This window comes from Macadamia integrifolia, chromosome 2 (assembly GCF_013358625.1).
Source record: "Macadamia integrifolia cultivar HAES 741 chromosome 2, SCU_Mint_v3, whole genome shotgun sequence".
Taxonomy (NCBI): domain Eukaryota; kingdom Viridiplantae; phylum Streptophyta; class Magnoliopsida; order Proteales; family Proteaceae; genus Macadamia; species Macadamia integrifolia.
In genome coordinates this window covers 27,463,917-27,488,267 of record NC_056558.1, presented here as the reverse complement: position 1 = coordinate 27,488,267, position 24,351 = coordinate 27,463,917, and the positions used below count along the sequence as shown (strand labels likewise).

The 24,351-nt window shown below is 37.6% G+C and overlaps 2 protein-coding genes across 4 annotated transcripts; both read right to left on the bottom strand.

Annotated features, from left to right (window-relative positions):
- Positions 1 to 8,750: 8,750 nt before the first annotated feature.
- Positions 8,751 to 10,385, bottom strand: LOC122058205 (aspartic proteinase nepenthesin-1). Its single transcript, XM_042620768.1, has one exon. The coding sequence runs from the start codon at positions 10,251 to 10,253 to the stop codon at positions 8,931 to 8,933; it is 1,323 nt and encodes a 440-aa protein (XP_042476702.1). The 5' UTR covers positions 10,254 to 10,385; the 3' UTR covers positions 8,751 to 8,930.
- A 2,998-nt stretch (positions 10,386 to 13,383) lies between these two features.
- LOC122088798 (uncharacterized protein At1g10890) lies at positions 13,384 to 22,905 on the bottom strand. Of its 3 annotated transcripts, none has more exons than XM_042658142.1 (6): positions 22,704 to 22,905; positions 22,541 to 22,607; positions 20,849 to 22,439; positions 20,507 to 20,725; positions 13,937 to 14,156; positions 13,384 to 13,831 (listed from the first exon to the last, which is right to left on the bottom strand). In XM_042658142.1, the coding sequence occupies exons 3-6, from the start codon at positions 20,851 to 20,853 to the stop codon at positions 13,565 to 13,567; spliced, it is 711 nt and encodes a 236-aa protein (XP_042514076.1). In that variant the 5' UTR covers positions 20,854 to 22,439; positions 22,541 to 22,607; positions 22,704 to 22,905; the 3' UTR covers positions 13,384 to 13,564. The 3 variants fall into 3 exon arrangements, with proteins under 3 accessions (XP_042514076.1, XP_042514065.1, XP_042514072.1); XM_042658131.1 differs by having other exon boundaries at positions 22,221 to 22,439; XM_042658138.1 differs by lacking the exon at positions 22,541 to 22,607 and having other exon boundaries at positions 22,221 to 22,439.
- Between the last annotated feature and the right edge of the window lie 1,446 nt (positions 22,906 to 24,351).

The window sequence follows — 24,351 nt, the reverse complement described above, 5'->3', positions numbered from 1 at the left end:
CCATGTTGATTTGGGTGTAGTGGACAGGCAAAGATAATGATAAGAGTTTGTAGAGTTGACATCAACACATACTTCATTAGGGTGGCTTGCAGAATCCAAGCCAATGTGAAGATTTGTTGGGATTGTATCTAATATTTTTCAGGTTTCACACAGTCATTATTGGGTTTGTACATATTTGGCTTGATCGATTTTGGGTTCATTATTTATACAAGGGTAAAGTTGTAATTATGTGGGAGTTAGGGTTTCTAGAATATTATTGGGTTTGTACATATTTAGCTTGATCAATGTTGGGTTCATTATCATACAAGGGTAAAGTTATACTTATGTGGGAGTTTTCTCATGTTTGCGCATTAATCTTTATCTGTACACATTGTATATTGATTCTAATACAATTATGGTGATACCATACCACAATCCAAATTTACAAGCAAGAATCTCTTTTCTTTGTAAAAATGCTCACTTGATGAGGTAGCAAACAAAGCCAGTTTACCTTTACAGACAGAATACAAACTTGAGGAGTCTTGAATGTTTTCAAAAACAAACTTCTGAACTTTAGCAAAAGGATTTTGTGATCAGTAGGACCATCTTACTAGAAACAACACAATTCTTATGAATCCAAGAACCTTTTTGCTTTCTTCTCATATCTTCTCCTTTGAATCATAGGAATTAGGTTTGGTATGAGGATGAACAGGAACAGAAAAAGCTAGAGAAAGAGATACAAAATTTCATTAAACTAGTCTTTGAATGTTTTGCAAAAGTGAAGTTTTACCCATTCAAAAAGCCCACAACTGAAAAGGGTCACAACCCACAACTCACTAGTCAGGAAAACACAACACCTTGGTTTATTTCTCTAATTGTGTGCTGGCTTGCACTCATCCTCCACTTTCACCCACCACTTCAGTCACACTGTCAAGCCAGACAATATCATTGTCATATCATATAAACCAGTGCTCACGATGATAAAGTAAGCACAAAAAGAACTGTAGAAGATTAATGAAAGCTTGCTTTTATTAATTTCAATCAATCCCAACTTCTTAAATCTGATCTCAGTATCAAAGTAGCCCCATAATGATTAAAAAGAGAGAGATCATATTCGAGTTTGAATCTTTTTTCACATGGGATCTCACCATTCATGGGGTATATCTTTGTTCATAACCCACGAGAGGGAAAAAAGGATTATCGAACTCCCTCTCCTTCACAACTACAAACTACTAACTAAATTCATCATGTACACAAGTTTGATTTAAGTTTCTCTCCATTCCCATTTAAATTCTATATTACAAAAAGAAGGCTGAAAGAGAAGCATCACTAAACAACAAGCTCTCTCTGATATTCCTTGGATTTTTTCTTTACTATCTTCAACAAGAGTGAAAGGAGAGAGACCCATGAAGATGATGATGATGATGATTAGTTTCTCTCTCAATTCGCCACCGGAGATGAAGAAAATCATCGATGGAACACGGTAGCCGGAGGGGGCCGGTTGTGTGGTACCCATAGACTTCTTGTGCTTTCTCAAGAAGCCTCTTGAAAAGAGGGTTATAGAGATAAGATATGGGTATAACAAACCGCTGCTCTCCGGCGTCGTCATCTTCTAAGCCGACGGTGACTGCCAACCACCCCTTCTTCACCTTCATCTTCTTGTCTTGCATCTTAATAAGGCTCTTCTCTTCCAAAGTAGACTGAAGGGAAACAAACATGTATATGGTCATATACAAGACTAGTTGGGACTTTGGATTTCAATTGCAAGGAGAGAAGTGAGGAAGAAATGAGGATCAAGCTATCTTATATAGGGAGGAAAAGGGAAGGGGAAGGGGGAGGGGAGGGCTTAAATTCTTAATATTGAATTAAGAGTACCATAATCAATTTGTACTAATTAATACGGAATCCTTCTTGTAGCTTTTGGTGCACTACTTTTGTAAATTAAGTGGGCCCATATTCTTCATTTATTTTAATTTTTATTTTGAATGATGAATCAAGAAGAACAGGTCACAAAGGTGGAGGGGTCTACCACCCAACTAGGATAACGACCATGAGATCTTCCATATAGTAACTGGTATATTTCCTCATTGTGCTGTTATCTCCTAACTTTTTTCCTTTCGGTTCATGTTTTTCTTTTGGATCTTTTTCAGAAATATTCCTTTTAACTTATTAATAATTATGTTTGAATCCTGTATCAACAACAACCTTGATTAGAACAGCATCTTCAAGATTATGATAATCTTCTTCTTAAGAGATTTGGAGAGTTTTGTCTCAATCTTGAGGCTGTTTTTGTTTTTTTATAACACGTTTTGGATTTCTATGTTTCCCCTCTCTTGGGTTTAACATAGGGAGAAAGAACATTAAAACGTCAGCACCTAGGTCAGTGAGAATGTATGCATAAGCTTCCAACCAGAGGGCAGCAAAGGGCAGGGGCATCTTTTCATGGTGTCCTATGGCTGCGCATAGAGGATGCAATCAATTAGTGTTCTTTTCTCGATTTATTCACCCAAAATGTAAATGTGTATGATTGGTAGTTGGTTCCATAGATCTCTTTGTCATGTGATAGATATGGCCCGTTTGTAGTGTAGATATGGATAGAGGAGGATGATTCCACATGATAGAAAGACAATGGTAAAATTACAAGAATACAATTTCCAAAATTATGAAATTTTGTTGTGTTTGGTATGCCAATAATACATTCAAAGAAATTATAACAAATGCAACCTTAGTTTTCCACCCATGATCTTAAACATTTGGATCAACTATTTGTTTAACGTATATTTTGTCTTTTCACCTTTTCAATCTCAACCTTTTGCGAGTCTCAGGCACCTCAATCCTTGAAGATCTCAACTCTAAAATGATTAAAAAGAATGAACTACAACTATTCTTTGAAAGCGTTTGAAATCACTATTGGACATTTTGAATTAAGGTTGTGTTTAGTATGATTCTTTGGAATGTACCGACCTAGAATAATGCATAATAGACACAGAAGTGTCCTTACAATTATTTTATGGGGAAATTTTTTACTTGATGTGGTGAAAAGAACTGTACACCCATCAAGTGTCTCAAATGCCTGTCCCCTAACTTGTGAATGGTTGATAATGTGCCTCATTGTTCCACCCCACCCCACCCCACCCCACCCCACCCCAAACGAGTGGCCCAAATGGATCTCGTGGCCTTAGGAAAACTCAGTTCTTAATGTTTAATTTCTTTTAATCATGTAAAATTGATTCAACAAAGTTAGTTGCATATCATAGTAAAGGATACAAAGTGTAGTTAGCTACCATTATTAACATACTTGTAATGGTCTACTGACCTGTACCATTTTCATTTACCAAAAAAAAAAAAATGGTACCATTTTCATGCCTTAAAACAACTGTTGCATATAGTGGCCATTGTTAAAAGGATCATATATGATGCTATAACCAGTGAGAGGATGAACTTTTATCCTTGACTAATCTCAGAGCAACACATGGCAGACAGAAAATGGAACACATCAAAGAGAGATTCTTCAAACTAGTGGCCTAAACTCTATTTTGAGTTTTGACCAAACTGATTTCTGATATACATCTGTCATCATTTGATATATGGGAGGACCAAATTTTGGTAATTTTGGTGGTCGGTAGTGGGCAGCTGGTACGTAGTTGACCTTGACTATATATATATTGTAATGAGTATTTTTTTTTTTTTTGAACATTGTTGACCACATATAGGGCACCCCATACCCTTTGGATTGCCTCTCATTTTGCAATTTGTTGGACCATATTAGACTCTTTTGCATCCATTAGATAGGGCTTATCTAGTGCATAAGATTCCTGTTATTGTGAGATTTAGGGAAGGTCATAATGTAAATAATTTTAGCCTCGTTTCATGAAGAGATTATTTCCTAACTCGAACCAAGTCATCCAAGGCCATCATCTTGTATTTAATTGCAATCACTGTTGGATCCGATTTTCTTCATCCATGATGAATCTAGGATCTTTAAAAAAATGTATTTTGGAAATTAGATGGGACTCTTGGTGGGTGAAGAGATTCTTAATTTTGTGTGAAAGAAAATTAAAATTTTCCATCACAGGTCCTTTAATTTATTTTATTTTATTTTATTATATTGAAAGAATAGGGAAAGATTTAGTTAATTAAGAAATCAAGGTTGAATAGCTTTCATTTATATCAAAAGTTGTTCACACACCAGCCTTAGCTAGCCAGAGATAGAGATGCTGTAAAATCAAAGAACAAACTTTTATATTGATTGGGTTTAAGGGGCATAATGGGACCAAGTTAATGGATAGGAGACAGAAGGATGGGGCAAAAGTTTTCTCATCTAACCAGCTTAAGAAGGTGAACCCCCCCCCCCTTTTCTCTCTCTATCAATAAAGAGGCCTCAAGGTGGAGAAGGGGGACCAGGTGTCGCACTGTACACCATTCTCCTAATCCTTAATACTTTAATCGCATCCTAATTTTAGGGAAAAAGAACGTTACTTGATCGTGTGGCTTTTGCATCAAGACAGTTATTTGTCAAATTATTGTTCCATTTCTTATAAAAAAAAGAATCCTATTCATATTGATACTCCAATATTAATTCTCATTGATCCCTACACTGATGTCATGGTCATGCAACCAGGTAACTGGCCTCTTGTTTTCCAACTTTTAGGGAGATAGAATACTATCAATTAGCGTCTCGCATGTTAGGATACACGGGGAAGTGGAAGCTCATGCATGCCTCCATTTCCCCATTTGGCTGGGCATAGGAAACGTGAGCAAATAGCATTCTCGATCTCTCACTAACTTTTATTATCATTTGATCCTAAAAGTAACCCTAGAAAAAATGAACGTTCCTTGACCCTATAGCCCTTGAAGCAACACAGGAACCCAATGAAGAGACACACATGGGCATCAACAAGGAGTAGAGTTTTTGTATTTCACAAAGGTGAATGCATCATTTATCATCACTCTGTGTCTAAACATAAAGGTCGCGAGACTAGAGAGTATTCTTTTGCCAATAATTCTAACAACAAATTTTCTCAAACAAGGAAAAAAAAAAATGGTTTGGGGAGGGGGGGTGTTTTTAAACTTGATTCTCCTTGGGCATATACATAGAATAGCATCCATGTGTGGGGTTATAAAGTTGATTCTCTTTTGGGCATATACATAGAACACCATCCATACGCATCTATCTCTTATCACTCTTTTAAAGTGAATGTCGGTAACAGCAATCGTTATCTCTCTCTCTCTTTCCGACACGTCCAAGATTGCGCAATCTGAGTTTCACGATTTTATTGTGCCCCTCGTGCATGCTCTACAAAGATAACCAAAGCCGGTAAAGTATATATCCATGGTAGAAGTTCATACCATTTCCAACGCTTTAAACCCTACCTCACCCCTCTAGCCCCACGCACACACGGCACATGTTCCCCTCATGTTGGTATTGGTTGGAATTGTCTTGGACCTCTTCCAACATTCCTATCAGAACAATTTTTTAAGGTTGTGTTTGGTATATATTCTTAGAATTAATGTATTCTTAAGTCTAAAAAGTTCACTATTTAATTCCTAATATTATAAAGTAGTTGTATAGTTTAATCACGGATTAGGGTTAAGATGTTCAGGGGGTGGGGTATTTGGGACCTATAAAATGTTAAGGTTGAGAAGATGAGATGACAAATATATGTTAAATAAATAGTCGGTTAAAATGTTCAACATCATTGGTGAAGGAGTAAAAGTGTGTTTGATCAATATGGTTTCTTAGAATGCATTATTGGCCTATGATGCATACCAAACGCAGTCTTTATAATGAAAGCAAGGGTGTATTTCCCACATTGTTGATGCGGGGAAAATCTCTTTTACACACTACTCAGAACGTAAAATCGGTTTATAAATAGGAGGTCAACTAGCAGTTAGAGAGAGAACAAGTGTAAGTTATGTATAGCATGGGAAAGAATCGCCATAGTGAGAATCTATTTTTCCTAAAAATAATAATTAAAAAAAAAAAAGTAAGGTTAAGACATGAAACTCTTTATTTATTTATGGTCAAGAGATCATAACCTAGTCATGTGGCTCATGCACCAACGTAGGACCAATGAAAGACTACATTAGGACATTAACATGTAAGGGATAATTTTATGAGCCCCTATGTCTAGGTATAAGATAAGGATCATGTGATCAAATAGCTTTCTTTTTCTTTTATTTATTTATTTTTGGGTGAGGATTCCTTGGAAGGCAGTGCGATTCTTACGCTACGCTCGCTAGGAATGCACTTAGAAACATCATCAAGCTCCTCCTTTCATGAGGGGTAAGACAGTTATTTCATCCCCTTCAATATTTGGCACAGGAATCACATTGCCTTTCAGTCTTCTTTTTCACTTTTATCTTTTTTCCTTGAGAGCGGATTCAGTTGCTAATCTCAAATGGCCAACCCGGTTTAAACACGGTTTCAACCCCATAAATGGTTCATGGCCTAGATATTTTATAACTCGGTCATCACTAACCCTAAGTTAATCCATGTGTTCGTGGTAGGCCTTCAACTTAGAGGATTAATTAATTTTAAGTCTGCGATTGGTTGTAGATTATGGTTCCCTTCTTAGTCCATTAAACCTAATTGAGCAAAGCAAAGAAAGACCTCATACTACCCACCCTTGCCCTAAAAAGGGTCAAACTTACACGTCCTTATAGTTGACTAGGCTTTTTCTCCAACCCCATGAAATATGAATAGGAACCAGCCACTGATATATAATGATAATGATAACGATGTCAATGGTATATCTCTAAGTCTTCTAGATCACTACTGGTGTACCTAAACCAAAAGGAATATCCTCACCACCTTTCTCATTCTTTCAAACAATTTCAACCAAAGCTTATTATTGTGCTAAAGAATCTAGAGAGAGACAGAGAGAGATAGAGAGAGAGAGAGGAGGTAGGTTTGAGTCGACAAATACACCCGAATATCCAAGCTACCTTACTTTTCCTAATTTTTAAACTTTTGATTTATAATGGAAGACAGTGAAAGAGCTAAAAAATATCCTACTAAAGATCCACACCCGTGGGCCATTGGGTCCGGCGGGTGGGATGGGTTCTATTGCTGATGTTGGTATTTTGGTCGGTGTGGTGGATCCACCCATGAACTAAGGAGGGTGAGATGCCTAGGGTATACGGCCAGGGTTTTCCTAACCTTGGCCTACCTCTTACATATAATCTCTCTTTTGAGAGGAGTGGGAGATGAGAGATATCAGAGAGATCGATCACAAATAGAGGGGTGGTCCACACATGCCACGATATTATCCATTTTGGCTAAGGTTTTCAACATGACTTCCCAATATATGAAGGTGACCGTCATTTATATGAACATCTTATGCCAAGATACAAGACCTAAGATTCTGATTAGAGATTTGAATCTTGGGAATCAAATTGATATGGGTTCAGCTTTTTTTTTCGGTTAAGAATATGGGTTCAGCCTGTCTGAAGTGCTCTATGCAACCCCAACCCTAATACCTATAGGCTTGGCCATGAGCTGGTTCATGGCCAAGTAGGCATAACTTTTGTAACACAGACCCAGCCCATTTATCTGAATTTTGGCCCAGGGAACAGCCTACTAATTTATTGTAGAATGGACCAAAGAACAGATCAAGTCCTCGTATGAGAATCATTCTCGTGTGGGACTAGTTCGTACAGATGGAATCCACTAGTCCGTACAAATGAAATTCACTCAACAATTAACTCTGTGAGGGATTCCATCTGTGTGAATCAACCCGTATGAGAATGATTCTCATACAAGGACTTAATCCACACTCTGGACCTCAGCCTCTTCCATTATAGGCCCAGCCAATGAATTCAAATTTATGTAAAACAACATCAAAATTAATGATCTGTTTTGTTTCCAAAAAAACAAAGAACAAAACCGAAAAAGGCCATAAGTGGGAGTTGAATTAGGTGACCAATCTCAACGGCTTATGTATATGTTAAATGATCTCCATATATAAGAATGAGAAAGTGATTTTTTTTTTTTTTTGGGGGGGGTGGGGTAGAAAGAAAGTGTTCCCTAGGAGTAACTAGGACACATAAGGAAGATAGTTTCACTATTTAAAAAATATCCTAAATAAAAAGAAACAAGCTTACAGAATTATGAAAATAAGGGTTTGTATGGTAACGTTCAAAAAGAAACAATTTTGGTGTTTTATAGTTTTTGAAATAAATTGGGAACAGAACATGTATGTGACATCCAGTCTGTTTTTGTGTTTGTATGGAATAAATTGGGTGCAAAAATACACTTGTTAGTCATCGGAAAAACAGATCTAACATGTATTGTTCATAAAAACCAAATACACATATTTGTAACAATCACCAACACAATAAATTAACTTGACTCTCGAGCTCAACACTCGATCTTTACCGCCACCACAACCACCTTCGCCACCCACCAACACTACATAGCAGGAGATATATTTATTTCTACTAATATGCATTCCATATGTGGTTATGTTCCTTTTTAGTGATAAAAATACTCTTTTTCAGTTTTACTACATACAACATTTTTTATACAGAAGTATTCCAAAAAAAAAAATGAATAACCACACATATGATGCAAAAACAAGTCCAAATGGTCAGCAGTGAGCGATGAGGTGCAGTGAACATCTAACAGTTGGAAGGGTCTGATCATGCACCTCAGCCACCTCACCGCCTCACTGCAGACGATTTTGATACTGCAAAAACGGGCTAGAGGTTGGCATGGAGTATTGGACCCTTAGCCAGCCCATGCAATCTGTTCTTAAGCTGCTGAAACCTATAAAACCAGATAAATTTCATATCTTGCTCCTCTATACATGATGGGAACAAATCAATACAAACATATTTAACCAAGTATATATGAGACTTCTCTTTCACATTTACATTCTCTAAGATAATGCAAATCAACTGAGACATTAAAACATGAAATCTCTCACCAACAAAGTAAACCCTAAAGCTCAATCACACTGATGAGGAACAAATGACATGGTCTCCTTGTCCAGATCATGAAGGATCAAAAAATTTTGCTGTTGAACATTTCCAAACACAGATAACCCACTAGAAGGCCCCATCATCAAGCATAGTAATCCCATGGAAGAATCATACATTAGATAATTTTCAGTTGGCAGATTCAAATCAGCACCTGAGAAGTGGAATATCAATTTGGGAACCTCTATATCAGCCTCATTAGGCATATCAAAGCACAAATCAAGACCAGCATCGATGTCGGATACAGGAAGTTTGATCCCAGAAATGAAAGCTTTCTTCACTAATTTATAACCACTCTCTTCTAAGTATGTCAATGTGGTACCAGAATCTACAATCATCCCTCCACTCCCATCTTCTTTGATTGTAAATGTAGTTTTTGAGATGGGTAAGAGAGTATCCCCAACTGTTATCCCTTCAAGTGATATGTAATAGAATGTTTGCTGAGATGGGTTTTGACTCAATGGAGTTGCTAAGACTGAGTCACTGGTTTTATCTAAGGAAGGAGAAGACCCAAGAACAAGACTACTACTTGAGCTATCAATGGATCCAAGGCAATAAGCAAATTTTCCATACCCTAATTGTGAAACAAGTGATAAAGGACCTCTTCCAAGCCCTACTAGGCCTTGTGCTTGCTTAAACCCATCTCCTTCATTATCCTCCCCACACCCAAAAGCTATATTAGGGAAAGTGGTTTTACCCCCAAATGTTAGGGTTTCAGTTGCCATTACCCCTTGTGTCGACGACGAATCGCCGTAGGCATAGAGATACTCGCAACCATCGTCGGCGCACAGAGAAGTACTTAGGGCTTCACAAAATTTGCTAGAACATGAAAGCTTGGAGAATGATGAAGATGTGTTTGGATCAAGAATTGGAGTGCTTTGTTGATAACAGTCTATGCAGGGTTTACATTGTGTCCATATTAAATCACTTCCAGTGTCCATTATAGCATCAAAATTCACAGGTGGAGTACCAATATCTAAATGAATAAGGAAATCACCCTCACCTGGTTGTACTGCAGTTTGAATAACTTGATCAGTGGTTGAAGTCTTCTTCACCATTGCACTTAACCTCTCCAACCTATTTTTTCCACGTTTAATGGCTCTTTGAAGAAGTTCAAGCCTAGTGAAGTTACCTCCTTCGTCGACGCGTTTTAGGCCTAGCCGAACCGGGGTTTTCGATGATCGGTGGTTCATCAAAGGGGTTCTTGAGGTTGAGAAGGCCTGTGGCATATACAAAGCTGCAGCCACTAGTACTACAAGGAAGAATGTTAATGAAGGAGGCCTAGAAGCCATGGTTGTAAGGTGGAGATAGGATGTAATGATCTAAATCTCTGTTATAGTAAGGAGTAAGAAGAAGAATAGATGATGAGTTTTAGGAAAGAATGAGAGATAGGTTGTCACTTGGCGTGTGAGCTTTGAGAGTATGAACTAAGGAAGGTGAGATATTGACATTATCAAGAGAGAGAGAGATTAAAGATCAAACCTTGAAGGTGACGGAAAATTATGTAGAGAGAGAAGGTTGGTGGGCTAACCCTTCTACTTGGCTATCTCATTTTGATTCATTCCCACGCATTGTGGAAAGGAGAGGAGTTGGTTTGCTGGTCAGATTTTTTGATTGGTTGTGTAGCTTACATATGTGCTGCAGTCATCATGCTTCTTACACATTTTGATGAGGTGAGATGTATTGGTGGCTTGCCAACATGGAAGTTCTTATCACCGCTAGAGTTGGCTGATTATAGATTTAAATCGATATATTTTATTATCGCTTGTTTGGTTCTGCGAAAACACTGCTTACTGGACGCTTCAGTATGAAATTACCATCACTACCATGGAGCATATTTTTTTATTTAAAAAAAAAAAAAAAGCATTGATGGTCTTGACTCTGATGATGTAGGGAATTTAAGTAACGTCAACTTTGTGCATAAAGGATGAAGAAACTATACGTTAGCCTTACTTTTATAGGTCAACAATCTCAATGCAAAGAGAGAGAACAGAGGAGTTTGCTTACCAAAGCCAAAAGGGAAAGAAATGATGGAAGGGTTAGAGTTAGACAAACTAACAACGGTAGACATTCTCACCAAAGCAAAAATATGCAACAAATAGTCTACTTCTATTTACAAGGGAAATTAATGGGAGGGATGTGTAATTTTCAAACCTAAGGAATTTTTATATTTATTACTCAATATGATTGTATAAATTATTTAAATTTTTAATCATATTTAATGATGCTACTTTTTTTTATGAAAAAAAGAAACATGAAAGACATAGAGGAGGAAGAAATGGCCACCTCACCCCTCATGAAAGGGTAAAATCCCACCTATGTTGATGCTTAATTAACTGTACTTCCATTGGTTCATGTTTTGGCACAAGGGTCACACTGCCTTTCAGAGAATTCTCTCCCTTTTTTATTCGGAAAAAGAACTTTGCCGATCTAGTATTGCCTACACTGGCCTGCAAGAGCATCTTCAGCACACGAAGAAAGGTGCAGCATGGTCTTTTCGTGGCCACATGTGTCTGGGCGTAGGCAACACCAAATTAGCATGGTTCTTTCTCCTTTTTTTTATTTTACTATTCTAACCTAAGGCTCCATTTGGTTATAAGGGAAAGGAAACGGAAGTGAAATTTTTATACCTAAAAGGAAAATTTTGTAGTCTCACTACATGATGATTTTATTAGCTCCAAATTATTCATAATTGGTAATAAAAAAAATCACTTTACTTTGCATCCAAAGCCCTTGGGCTCCGTTTGGTTGTAAGGGAAATTAAATGAAAGAGAAGTGAAAATTTTTATACGTAAAAGGAAAACTTTGGTAATCATTATCCAACATGATTATATAAACTACTTAAATTTCTTATCATGTCTAGTAATGATGCATTTTAAATGTAATTTTTTTACTTTTCAAGTCTCAACAATTTCTTTGGTTAATAACATTTGTCTAGCGCAGTTGGTGAGCTGTGGTGTGCAAAAAACCCATGCTCATTATGAGGTCTTGAGTTTGAGTCTCCTGTTACTTACTTCCCTCCCTACCTATCGAAAAAAAAAAAAAGAATTTTGCCATTTTCAACATTTTTAACTGTATTTTTATACTAAGGCTGCGTTTAGTAGTCATCAGAAAAACGTCATATTGGAACAAAAAAAAGGGAATAAAGCGTTTGGTGTCAACTTAGTGTTTTTCTTTTTTTTTTTTTTTAATAAAAAGGGAAAAAAACACTAGAAACGCAAAATGATGAAACGACGAAACTTGTTCCATCAATTTGGTTTTTTTTCTAATAAAAAGGGAAAAAAGCACTAGAAACGCAAAATGATGAAACGACGAAACTTGTTCCATCAATTTGGTTTCATTCCAAATATAAAAAAGTGAACAACTAGTGCAATCGTTCCTAAACAAGGTTCACCAAACATCTTTTTTTTTAAACAATATTTTAATACAAAAACTGAAAATTCTATTTTTGACACAAATCTGATTCCTAAAATTGAATGACTACAACACGCAACCTAACCCATTCAACTTCTGATCCATTTAAAACACATCCGAACACCTTGGATATGGATTTATTCCGTCATTATTAAATAGTACTATTATGTCAACTTTTAGGTTTGTAAATATTTCAGCTTAAGGATATCCAGTGTTTTTCCCTAGTTTATAAATTATCTTATTTAGACAACCACACGTACGCAAGGTACAGGTCAGATTTAGGTTTTTTTTCTTTTGGATTTTTTTTTTTTTTTTTTTTTTGGGGGGGTTGGGGGGGTGGTGTGGGGGGGATGTGTTGGGTTGTAGAATGGCTACAAGGTTACAGCAAATAGATGAGTACTACATCTTTGCATCAGGATTCTCTCCAACACCCCAACCCACCCATTGTGCATCAAACTGCTGAAAAGACCTTAAGATGTATGCCCAGGTCCTCCCAATGGGCGTTTGGGTGCATTGGAGAGGAACCGGATCCTATATCTTTCTTTATCTGCAACCAAAGGCAGAACCCTACCTCTGATGTACGAATGTGCAATCCACCGTTCTACGTATTCAGGTCCCAATCTTCTGGTTTGATAGCAATAACCATCATCCGTGTTCAACTACCCAACTCTTTTTTTCTAGTGGGGGGTGGGGGAGGGGAAAGGGTGTGCCTTGAGACACAAAGAGAAGACAGGAGTTGAACCCATGACCTCCTGGGAGCCTGCACTCTACTTGCAAAGCACCAAACAACTGCGCAAGCAAATCACACAATGTAATTGAGCCTACAAACATGCAGGTTCCACAAATAAAAAGTTCACAGCACATCTTTGGAGAGGCCTGGGATCAAGTTCTACACCCTTGTCGCCCTAGTTGCACTGCGGCAGTTGTATACCAATTTACTGGGGAAACCCAAAAGCTTTTTAAAAGGAGGGATGGGGTAGGCATTACAACCAAAAATCAAAGAAGATCTTGAAAGCAAAGCGTCCATTTAATTGACATTTTCCTCATGTTTATCGTTCAAGAGATGGCGACCCCAAATACATTCAGGAGAAGCCACTTTGAAATACAAAAGCAGATGAAAAATTCAATACCACCTACATAGATATGCAGCCTTCCAAGAGGGGGATAAAAGTCAAAAGGCAGCAAAATCTCATTTTAGGCCAAATGCAAACGACAGTTTTGGTCGAGATTTATTCTTACCCAAGAGCTTCATCTGATTTGCCCGTTCCTCCTCCTCCTCTAATTTCTTCCTCCTCATAGCCTCTTCCTTTTGTCTTTGAATCTGCTCTAATTCGCGGTAACGCTCCTCTTCTTTTCGCTGCTGCTCCAAAGCTTCTCTTCTTTGAGCCTCTTCAACCCTCCTCCGGTTCTCCTCTAGCATCTTATCCAGCTCCTCTCTCTCTCTCCGAGCTTGTTCCTATGAGACAGACAAAGACGTGAGACCAAAAAAATCACAGAAAAAGATAGAGATGCATTAATAAGAAAATGAAACCCGCAACTGGTCGCATTCCAATGTACTCACTTCTTTCTGCTTAACCTCAATAAGAGCAGCTTCTTTTTCTTTTTCAAGTTGAGCTGCAACCTCCTCAAGGAGTTTCTTCCGCCCTTCCTCTATTCGCTTCTGTATTTCCAGCTTAATCTCCTCAGAGTTCAAGCTCTCCTCGACTTTCTTTCGAATCGCTTCCTCTACTCTCCTCGCAGTTTCTTCCTCTAATAGTTTCAACTCTGCTTCACGTTGACGCCTGATCGGACAAGCAAAAGTTAATGGGTATACTCTTACAAAGAATGAGAGAACATCACTTCCAATTCCAAAATGCATTTCTGGAGCCAGATGGTAGAAACAGTGAATTGGCAAAGTGGCATGGCAAGCATCTCTCATTACAATAAATGGCTAACCAACCTCACCATCCATCAACACACTAAATACAAGCTTATGCTTTTAAGGCATACCTCTAAAAGATTCCTGATCCAAATAAATGAGTTTTCAAACTGGAGAACAGTAGATAAACGAGGCACCAATTGGATCATCAAATATAACAAGTTGAACAATAGCAGTAGCTTCCTTCAGAAAAGCCCGTGGAGAAGAATGTCAAGTAACCTGTTACAGGTTTAAAACTAAATCACGAAAAAACACTTCAATCCTTGTGTTAAATTCCTGTTCTCACACAAGCAGAATTCTAAGATCTATTCAAATAAATAATATTCTAGATGTATTAGTTGTAGGGACAAGCAAAGCAGAAAATCCAATGATTTGAACTCCTAGAGCAAGTTATAGGAAATAATTATCTATTTCAGATCAAAAAGAGCATCATAATGAAGCAAAACCCTTTTAATAGAGAAACAGTAGGTAGAACCATGGTTAGTTAAAACACGTTTGAAACATGCCCCCTTAGTTGACGAATAAAGCAGGCGTCTTCTGTATCTTCTAATTGATACGCCAAAAAAAAGGACCCATTTAGAGTTTAAAGCGTGTTTATATTTTAAAAAACAAAAAAAACAAAAAACAAAAAAAAAAAAAAGAAAAAAGACAACTATTATAAAGGCCCCAAAACCTTCACCAAATGGCCCCCAAAGCCCAAACCCTCGTTCCTTCATCCTCTCCCTCCATCTCTAACTCTGCAACTGAGGCAGCGGCAGCACAATAAAGCATGAGTGACACCTTGCAACAGTGGACTTCTTGTAACAAAGGTCAGATCTGCATGATTAAAGGATTAAAGGATTAAAGGAAGCTGCATGTCTTTTTTTTCCTTTTTTGCCATCATTCATTATCATTATACCCATTGGATACAACTTAAAATCATCTGATTCAATAATAAATTAATCTGCATCTCAAACTCCCAATAAAATTCTGTAGTCGTGTATTATTTTTCCAATATACAGTCACTTAACATGTTGAAAATCTAGCGATGGTTTCAGATAGTTGACTCTCTTCCATTGACGTATATCTTGTATGAATATTAGCATACATCAGGGTTTTCTTTTTCCAAATTCCTTTCTCTTCTCCTGTGAAAATCGTGAGTCTCTGTCATTCCTCTTGTCAAGGAAAAAAGAATTCCTGCTTTTTCCTTCACTAGTCTCCCTTAGATTCTTCTACAGCTCCCCATGATCCGCTTTTGTCTAAACCGTGTCAGATTCCAGCAAGCCGCACCATCTCATTGTTCTTTTTAACTCAGTTCCTCTAAAAGACTCTCCAAATCTAAGGCTTTTTATCAGGTTTAGGAGCCATTCAGTTTATGGCTGACCAATTTGTCCCTAATCTCATCATGTTAAATCGAGTTTTCACTGATTTTCTGAATTAGGTTTATTGTTGCTGGAATTTGATTGCTGGTTACCATATTCTGGACAAGCATTGGATCTTATTATTTATCTCCTTGCAAAATGAGGTTTAGTGTTAAGAGGCCCGACCAGTGTCACTTGTCTTATTTGAATTTAATCAGATTTCAGCAGAATCTGCTACTAGGGGTTTTCTAAGTTAGGTACTAAATTTCTTGGAATTCCATGGTTATTCCAGATCAACAATGAGTTCCAATTCCAGGTTTCAAATCTTGAATTTCCCTTTCAGAGACACCACTTGCACCGAAGTCTTTGTCGGTGGATTGGCTTGGGAGACGCCTGCAACAGCGTTGTAGCACTGCCATTGGTCCCCAACAACTGAAGTAAGATTTGGGTTACAACCCTTGGTGAAAGTACCTCTAAATCTCTGCAAGCTTGGCCCCAATTTTGTGTAATTAAAATATTATTACAATTTCAATCAACTTCTGCAGGAACAGATTGCAAAACTTGAAAAATGATAGTAATAGTAAGACATATATGTTTGTTGGATGTTATAGTTGCTTTGACCATTGGATGCAAGCATTTAGGTAATAACTCATCACTTTATCCGAGTATACTGCCACATTTTTGATTACATAGTTTTCAAACCTAAATATTTAAATTCAATTTTTTGCCGCTCTAGAAATGTTTACTGGAATTTTTATCGCCCCGTTCAAATTCTGAGACATTTTGAACACGTCCATTTCAAACACCGTTTGTTGCCATTCACCTTTTAACCATGGGCAGAACACCCAGCAAAAGGAGTGCCTCATTATGGTTAAAATGATCTTCAGGTGTAATATACCATCTTTACTTGTACATTTAAAAATAGTCAATGTCTATGTCGAAGTGCTAGCTGGGTTCTAAGGGGTAGCAAGGTCAATTGATTCAGTCAAGACATTGGTCCTAATAAGACTATTTCGGGCCATGGATTGATTCTATGGGTCTTGGGTCACTTCTTTTGGGCTTAACTTGTAACAGGCCTAAATTATAACCCCATAAAGTGGGGGTGAAGTTAGTAAATTAGAATAACAGTTAAAGTTGACAGTTTGAGTTAAATTAGGATACTTGATACTGCTAAGTGTTTTGTTTTGAGTTCATTAAGCTAGTTCAATATGTGAGAGTGATTAAGAGTCCTTTTATGAATCAATTTAGAAATTTCAAAAGTCCTTTATATAAGCATAATTGTCGAAGCGTCACCTTAGCGTCCAGGAGCCTCGGACACCTTCATTGCTAGTTTTGTTTGTGTTATTCGAGAGAAGCATTGGATCTCAGAATCAAGGCAACTGATTGAAGATACCATTCAAGTGGTGGAAATTCTCCCCTACTTTAAAACGCGAGGACGAAATTTCAATAACACCGGGGGTGCCCACAAGCTCAAGACTGCCTTATTGGATCTATGAAGACTTTATTTTGGGCCATGGATGGGTTCTATTGGTCATGTGTCACTTGTTTATATGGTTAATCTTCTAATGGACCTAAATTATAAGCAATAAAGTGGGGATGAAGTTAGTACACAAGAGCACTAGTTAAAGTTTAAAGTATGAGTTAGACTAGGATACTTGATAGGTGTCTGGGAGTTTTTTTTATTCTATCAAGCTAGCTCAATAGGTGAGAGTAATTAGAGTCCTTTTATGAGTCAGTTTAGGAATTTCAAAAGATCTTCATATATGCAATACCTCTCCCACATCAATTAGCATGATTTGGTAATGAAATTTAAGTTTTTTTTTTTTTTTTTTTTTTTTCCTAATGAGCTTTGGCGATTCTGCGCTTAGCAAACATGGTAAATTGTGAAGGCCTTCTCCCTGTCAATATTCGTTCTTCTAGTTCTGATTTTTCCAGTGATCAGGTGCTACCTCCCCTTAATCTCTCATCTTAATCTTCTTAAGCTCTCGTCTTAACCTTCATCTAGTTGCTCTACTCTACTCTACTCTAGTCTGGTCCCTTCTTAATTTTCTCCACCTCTAGTGCATTGAATTCTAGTTTTGATTATATCTTCACTGAAACTGAATTTCTTCTTACAGAAACCGGTTAAAAAAGATCTATTACACAATTATTGAACACTTTTCCCAACTTCGATCATCAGATTCTGCAGAGTTTTCTTAGTTCTTGACTTTAGCTTGAATCTTAATCACCTGGAATCATCTATATTATTCTGATTTTCAAGATTATCATTGATAGATCTGTTAAACAAGTATAGTTGAGCAGAATTTCAGGCAGAATTTCAGGATAATCTGGCCACTGGATTCTGAGATCTATAACTTCTCCTCTCATTCCTCTATTCTGTCCACATATTGTTCCCGCCATTATTCACGGATACTGGTTATAATAACAGTTCTTGCTTTTAGATTCTTTCTAGAACCTTTTGCTGCATCAAGTCAACTGTGGCTAAAACATGCTCAGCTTCAAGTGAAGAGAAGATTCCCAAACAAACCAACTCCAGCGTAAGGTACATATAAATGTAGGGTGTTCATGGGCTACCATATGAAGTATTTCTTGGCCTAAATATGATCTATAGAGTACCAGGCCTAGGTCTACGCAGACACCTGCCTAAGTGATAACGAGAACAACACAAAAAATGTCAAAGGACACTCCGTTTAGTGCCAAGTACCCACAACAAAGAGAAGTTTGGTACTAGCACCAATCAAAGCCACATTGTCCTGTAAGGGACTCCCCCAAGGAACAGGATTATTGTTGTCTCCTGGGGTTTGCCCGCTTCTATTTTTCTCCCCCTCCCAGGCCTCCCCCCAGGTGCTTCAGCTGCATAGCTTGCTCGTTTCTCCCCCCCTCCTTTTTTCCTCTTTTCTCTCTCTCCCCCTCTCCCTTTGGGTCTCTTGTATTTCTTCCTTTGGTATGAATTATTTTATTCATCAAAAAAAGACACATCCATTTTACTCTTTTATACAAGCAAGAAAGAAGAGTTTCCAAATTTTGCTAGCACCGTAATGCTTTAGACATGCCTACTATTTCTATGAGTGTTTCCAATTTGTGGTTTTCTTTTTACCTCCACATAGTAAAGCAACCCAGTGCACGAGGCTACCGCTATTGCAGGGTTTGGGAGGGGCAAATGAGAGGTTGTTTCTAAGGCACCGTTTGATAACGTTTCTTTACACAGAAACAGCAGAAACAGCTTTTCACATTTCCAGAAACAAAAACAGATTTTTTGGTGTTTGATAAACCTGTTTCTCGAAACATTTTTTGCATACATAATGCCACTAAAAAACCCAATAGTATCATCGGATGCCCAAAAGGGAGAGAGGGTTCGGTTGCCTCTTTTTAGGTTTAAACAGTTGAGAGATTTATCGGGCACAACAACATTTTTTTCCCTCTCAAATTCATTTCTAGAAACGACGAATTCGTCAAATTCGTTTCTAGAATTGTAAATAGGCATAAATTTTGATTTATGTTTTTAGAAATGGGTGAAACGAAACAACTTTATCAAACGCTTTTTAGGTTGTTTCTCCGTTTCTGGGAACAAGAAAACGCAAAAATGGCAGAAACAGAACGTTGTCAAACAGTGCCTAAGTTTCAAACCTGTGAGTCTGTGACCAACATGTTGTAATAGTGATGGTGCAACTTATCTCCACATTTTAGAAACAATGAAAATTGCATTTTTGCAGTAGTCTTGGGGCAATCAATAATACTTTTCCTGACAATTGTTTCATAGAAAATGAATTTTGTGATAGAAGTTCCCAAAATTCAGTAATTAAGTATACAGGTAGTTGAACTCTATGGATGGGACTGAAGGAGACTAAAGTAATCTGACGCCATCAACATGTAGGATAAGTGAGAGAAAATAACCTTTGAAACACCAAAAAAAGACACACTAAGTACATGTTTCTCTCCCTAAAGATCGGTATCTTCAAAGGAAAACACCAACAGCCATCAAAACTCCCCAGGATTCTTCTACTTGTCTTTTCTTAATTTCCCCCCCCCCATGGAAGCAGGTAAAAAGATAAAGAAAATCATCAAGGAGAGGATCAATGAGTAGAGGGCGATATCACTCTGAGAAGTCTAAAATAAAGTTAGAAGCCTACAGACTCTCAGATGCCAAAAATCACAAAAAATAATAAAAATTATAACATTGTGGTTTGTTAAATAAAAACAATGGAAACCTTCATTTATCAATAAGGAAAGGGCAAGGAAAAAAATTGAAGTGATTCTCAACAGTCAACATACCACACATCAGTAAAAAATCTGTAGAAACATAATGATGCTCTCTAATTTTTTAGCAGTACAACACTATCGAAGTGAACCTTTAAACAAAAAAATAAAAATAATAATTGAAGGTCCACATAGATTTGAGATCTATATGTCTGCACAATTATAGTGGTGAACTGTAGAAATTAGGCCATATACAAAATAATGAATGCATTACTCCAAGTCATCAATACAGATTAATCAATGAGCTTATCACATTCATGCCCAGATATTTATCAAAATTCATGTCAAACAACCCAAAAATCCAAACTTGAGATAAAACAAGGGAAACTTTCTGAAATTCCGGGATCAACAAGCATATTTGCTAGCAAATATGAAAGTTGGTGCTAAACATTAACAGCAGCAAAGAATCTCAACAAAGCTTGGTAGGAATATAGGGAAAAATTTCTAGCATTAAAGCATAAAACTTAGCAAATGTTAGAACTACCAGTTGAAAAATGCAGGAAATGTAAAGAAAAAAAAATTTGTACAAAAAACCTTCACCAAAAGAATAGAAGACAACCAATAAATTATAAAATTGTTAAGACAATGGAATAAGCATGGAAAGTGGAAAGTACACCTTCTCTTTTCTTCTTCTTCTTTTTTCACTTTTTCAATGGCATTTTTTCGTTCTATTGACCCAAGACTAGGGCTACGAGACCTTTGTGTAGGAGATAGTGAGCTGCTCCTACTTCTTTGCCTTTTGTGTTGCTTTGGTGTTATAGAGCGACTTTTACGGCGCCTTGGAGTTGGTGAACGACTTTTACGGCGTCGAGGTGATATGGAACGACTTTTCCGCCTGTGTAAATTTATAAAGTTAACAAATAACACCTGAGGAATAATGAGCATCATAATTGATAACAAATGGCAATTTAACTCACCATCTACCATAGTAATTCTACTACATAACATCTATGGTTACCTCATATATCGTTAAGAATAACCCTTGTGCACTCCATCTTTTATAACATGAATTCTCGTATGTCCAGACTGAGCGACCAAAGGACACCCATCAGCACCCATCACCTGCTAACTTCCCATATTGTGGGAGAAACTACATTTCTTTAATTATTCTTATAGCATACATGTTCCCTATCTCCCTTTCAAAGGTCTCAATTTGTTTCCCAAAATACTTATGTTCGAAATCATTTATGTCTTGCATGCAAAGTAAATGTTCCTTGAACATGGGTTATCCTACCCATATATCGATATACAGAAACATTGGCTACACAATCATCATATGGAGGTCAATGTTTGGGAAGACTTTAACAGCAGTATGATGACCATCAAGCTTAAGCATGCAAACTGCTGAGGTGCTCATCGCATGTGAAGACTCTGGGTAAAGAAAATGTCAGAGTGCCACAACAATGAAAAGCAGATACAAGTGACAATTCATTCACATCTAATAGAGCATGCAAAAAATAAAGCATCCAAACCTACTAAATATTGGCCATATGGAAAAACAGAGAATCACATCAACCATACTTTTTGTGGATGCCTCACTTCCAGCAGCCAACCAATGTGTTAGGTGAGCGCTAGTTTTCTACATCGTGAAAGTGTTTTTAAGTTCTCCAAATGAACCCCAATTGTATCTCCGGGAGACTGGCCGCATCATAGAAGATTCCTTTCTGACTAGTACAGTCGACATATGCAAATGGATGAATTCTGGAATGGAAATTGGACAATTCTCCCAAATTCCTCTGAATTCCTCTTCACCTTACCAATATGAGCTTATATGGAGCTGGGATGTGGACAATCTTTATTTCCCTATGTCCTTCAAGCTTCAGCCAAGTAGCAGATGAGAGGGGGAAAACCCAGATTACGGTTCAGCAACCCCGAGTTGCTGGATTTTAAGTTCAGGTATAGGTAATCTTGTAATTCCCATTATTAGTTTGTGTTAATCTTGCTAAATTGGAATTAGATTGAGCTGGAACATGGTACAGCCATGATTCCTAGGGCTGTCCAGCTCCAATTAAGTCAGTAGAAGAGGTTCTCCTCCTGGTGAGCGTGGGCTTAGAGCACCACAGCTTCACCAACTGCGCTATCCAGCCGTCATTACAATCAAAAGGTAAAGGTATACCCATATAACATAAACAAACCTAGCACCAAAAAAAGTTTGAACTAAATCATAAAGACAAAAAGAGCACAAGAAAAGGATCGGATACGTACATACTAGCTCGATATCCTAGGTGATTTGGCAATGACATATATCGAGTCCATCAATAACCCTTTCTAGGAATATATATGAATTTTAATCAATCCAATCAAGACAAAAGGTGTGTTAGTAGTATCACCTGCTATGACTATACGAGGAATACGGAGATCGGCTTCGATCCCTTCTACTTCTCCTGCTATATCTATGTCCCACAGGAGATGGAGAATATCTCCTCCTGTAAGAGGGAGAACGTGATACCGTCCTCGGCATCTCGTCTTCTTCACCCTTATCAAACAAGCCCAATCCAAAGCAAGAAAATTCTCAGTTCTCCAACTAAGCTGCGATTACATCGAATCTTCTGCATAATCGAACAGGCAAAATAGATGAGTAACAGAGACATTATAAAGGGAAAAATAATCTTCTAAAAAAAAAAAACACAGGAACCCTAAAACATTGTACCAATTAAAAACGACATGAACATGATCTTCAGGCCATAATCATATGGCTAAACGTTAAAACCCTAAATCTGTTCGGAAAACAGAGTGAAACCAATTAGAACCCTAGAAGGACAGGCGTAAGAGAGAATGCATGAGAACTGAGAAGTATGGAAGAAATAAACTACTTTTTGTACAAAAAATGCCGAAGATGAGAAATATGAAGGAAGGTATCTCTCTTTCTTCACTCCTTCCCTCTCTTCCGTTCGATGGTGACGATGACGACGGTATGAAAAGGGCAGGAAAGAGAGGTCCTGAGGTCCTGAGGTCCTGAGGTCCTGAGGTCTCCTACAGCAAGGAGGAAGCGTTTCCGGCGCACGGTATTGTGTCTTTGTTGCTTTTTTTTTTTTTTTTTTTTGATGGATTATTGATGGGATGGTCACTGTTAACTGATCAATCTATACCGTTGAACTGGTGGGCCGCAGTTTCATTATTTAAGGGAAAATGATTAGATTGTACAATGCGGGTAAGGCAATGTTTGAGGAAAGTCCAAGAGAGGCTGTAGAGCCTAGGGCCTAGCCCTTGTCTACTTTAAGATCCCCTTTAACCCAAAAGATATAAAGAAAGTGAGAGTTAATGCACTACGACTACTCCTTTTTTTTCTCTCCTTTTTCTATCTCATTTATCTTATTCCCCTCTGCAGCTATTCTACGATGGAAAAAAAAAACTCATGTTGCTTGACCTTAATCCAACTACTCGTGGTAGCAAATTGATCAATGAGGATTGCTAACAGCAAATAGCATTACAACTCGACAAGTTAAGGTGACGAACGAAGCAATACAGAGGTATAGAGAGAGAAAATGTTAGGAATGCCCAAAGCTTGTCGGTGCTTAGTCGGATTCAAAAACTCTCCAAATAGCAAAAGCTGCAAGATAGACAAGAAGATAAGAGAAGAGGAAAGAAATAAGCCAAAGTTATTCAAGGAGGAGGCGCAGCTTGTGTTCATGATCTATGCTATGTACGGTGGTGGCTTGCGTATCACGTCATCTGGATGAAATCGTGAATGTGAAAAAAAGACAAAATTGAATTCGTAATATTTCTTCTCCTTCCCTTCCAAATCTTCTCATTCTGTACATAAAATTGATTGTGGCTACAAAAGTTTCTGTACATTTTTTTTTTTCTCTTTCTTTCGAAAATTATGTAGAAGAGTTCATTCAAGGGTTTGGCTTTCGTTGATTCAATCTAAGATCGGAATTGTCAGAAACTCTATAAAATAGAAATAGAAATAGAAAGACCAATCAAAGATTTTTTTTTTTTAATAAAAAGTATATCCGCCTCATTGCAAGATCCCAGCTTTTACTTTGTTTTAGTTATCGGCTTTGGACATCAAATGTGGTTCTCTTCGAAACCCTTACTATCTTGTAGGAGTGGAAATAATAGACGGTCTTGCAGTTGAGCAAAGATTCATGGCCTGGTAGCGTCCTCTATATATATATATATATATATATAGAGAGAGAGAGAGAGAGAGAGAGGAAGCGGGGGAGCGACAAATTTTTGGTATGGGAGGCAGAGAGGGAGACAGAGAGGAAGGAGGAAGGTAGAAGAAGAAAGATGAGGAGGAGGAGGAAGAAGAATACGGTGGAGCAGCGGTATTGGGCAAATCATGTAAGACAAAGGTTATAAACGGCTGAGATTTTTTATGTTTCATCTAACGGTAAATAATCGCTAGCATACCTAATTCCTAGGTAACCTGCTAACATGCCTATCCTTTTCGTATAAAGAAAATATTTTCTATGGGATAGTGTGGCCTCCACCTAGACAATTGGAGGTGAAACG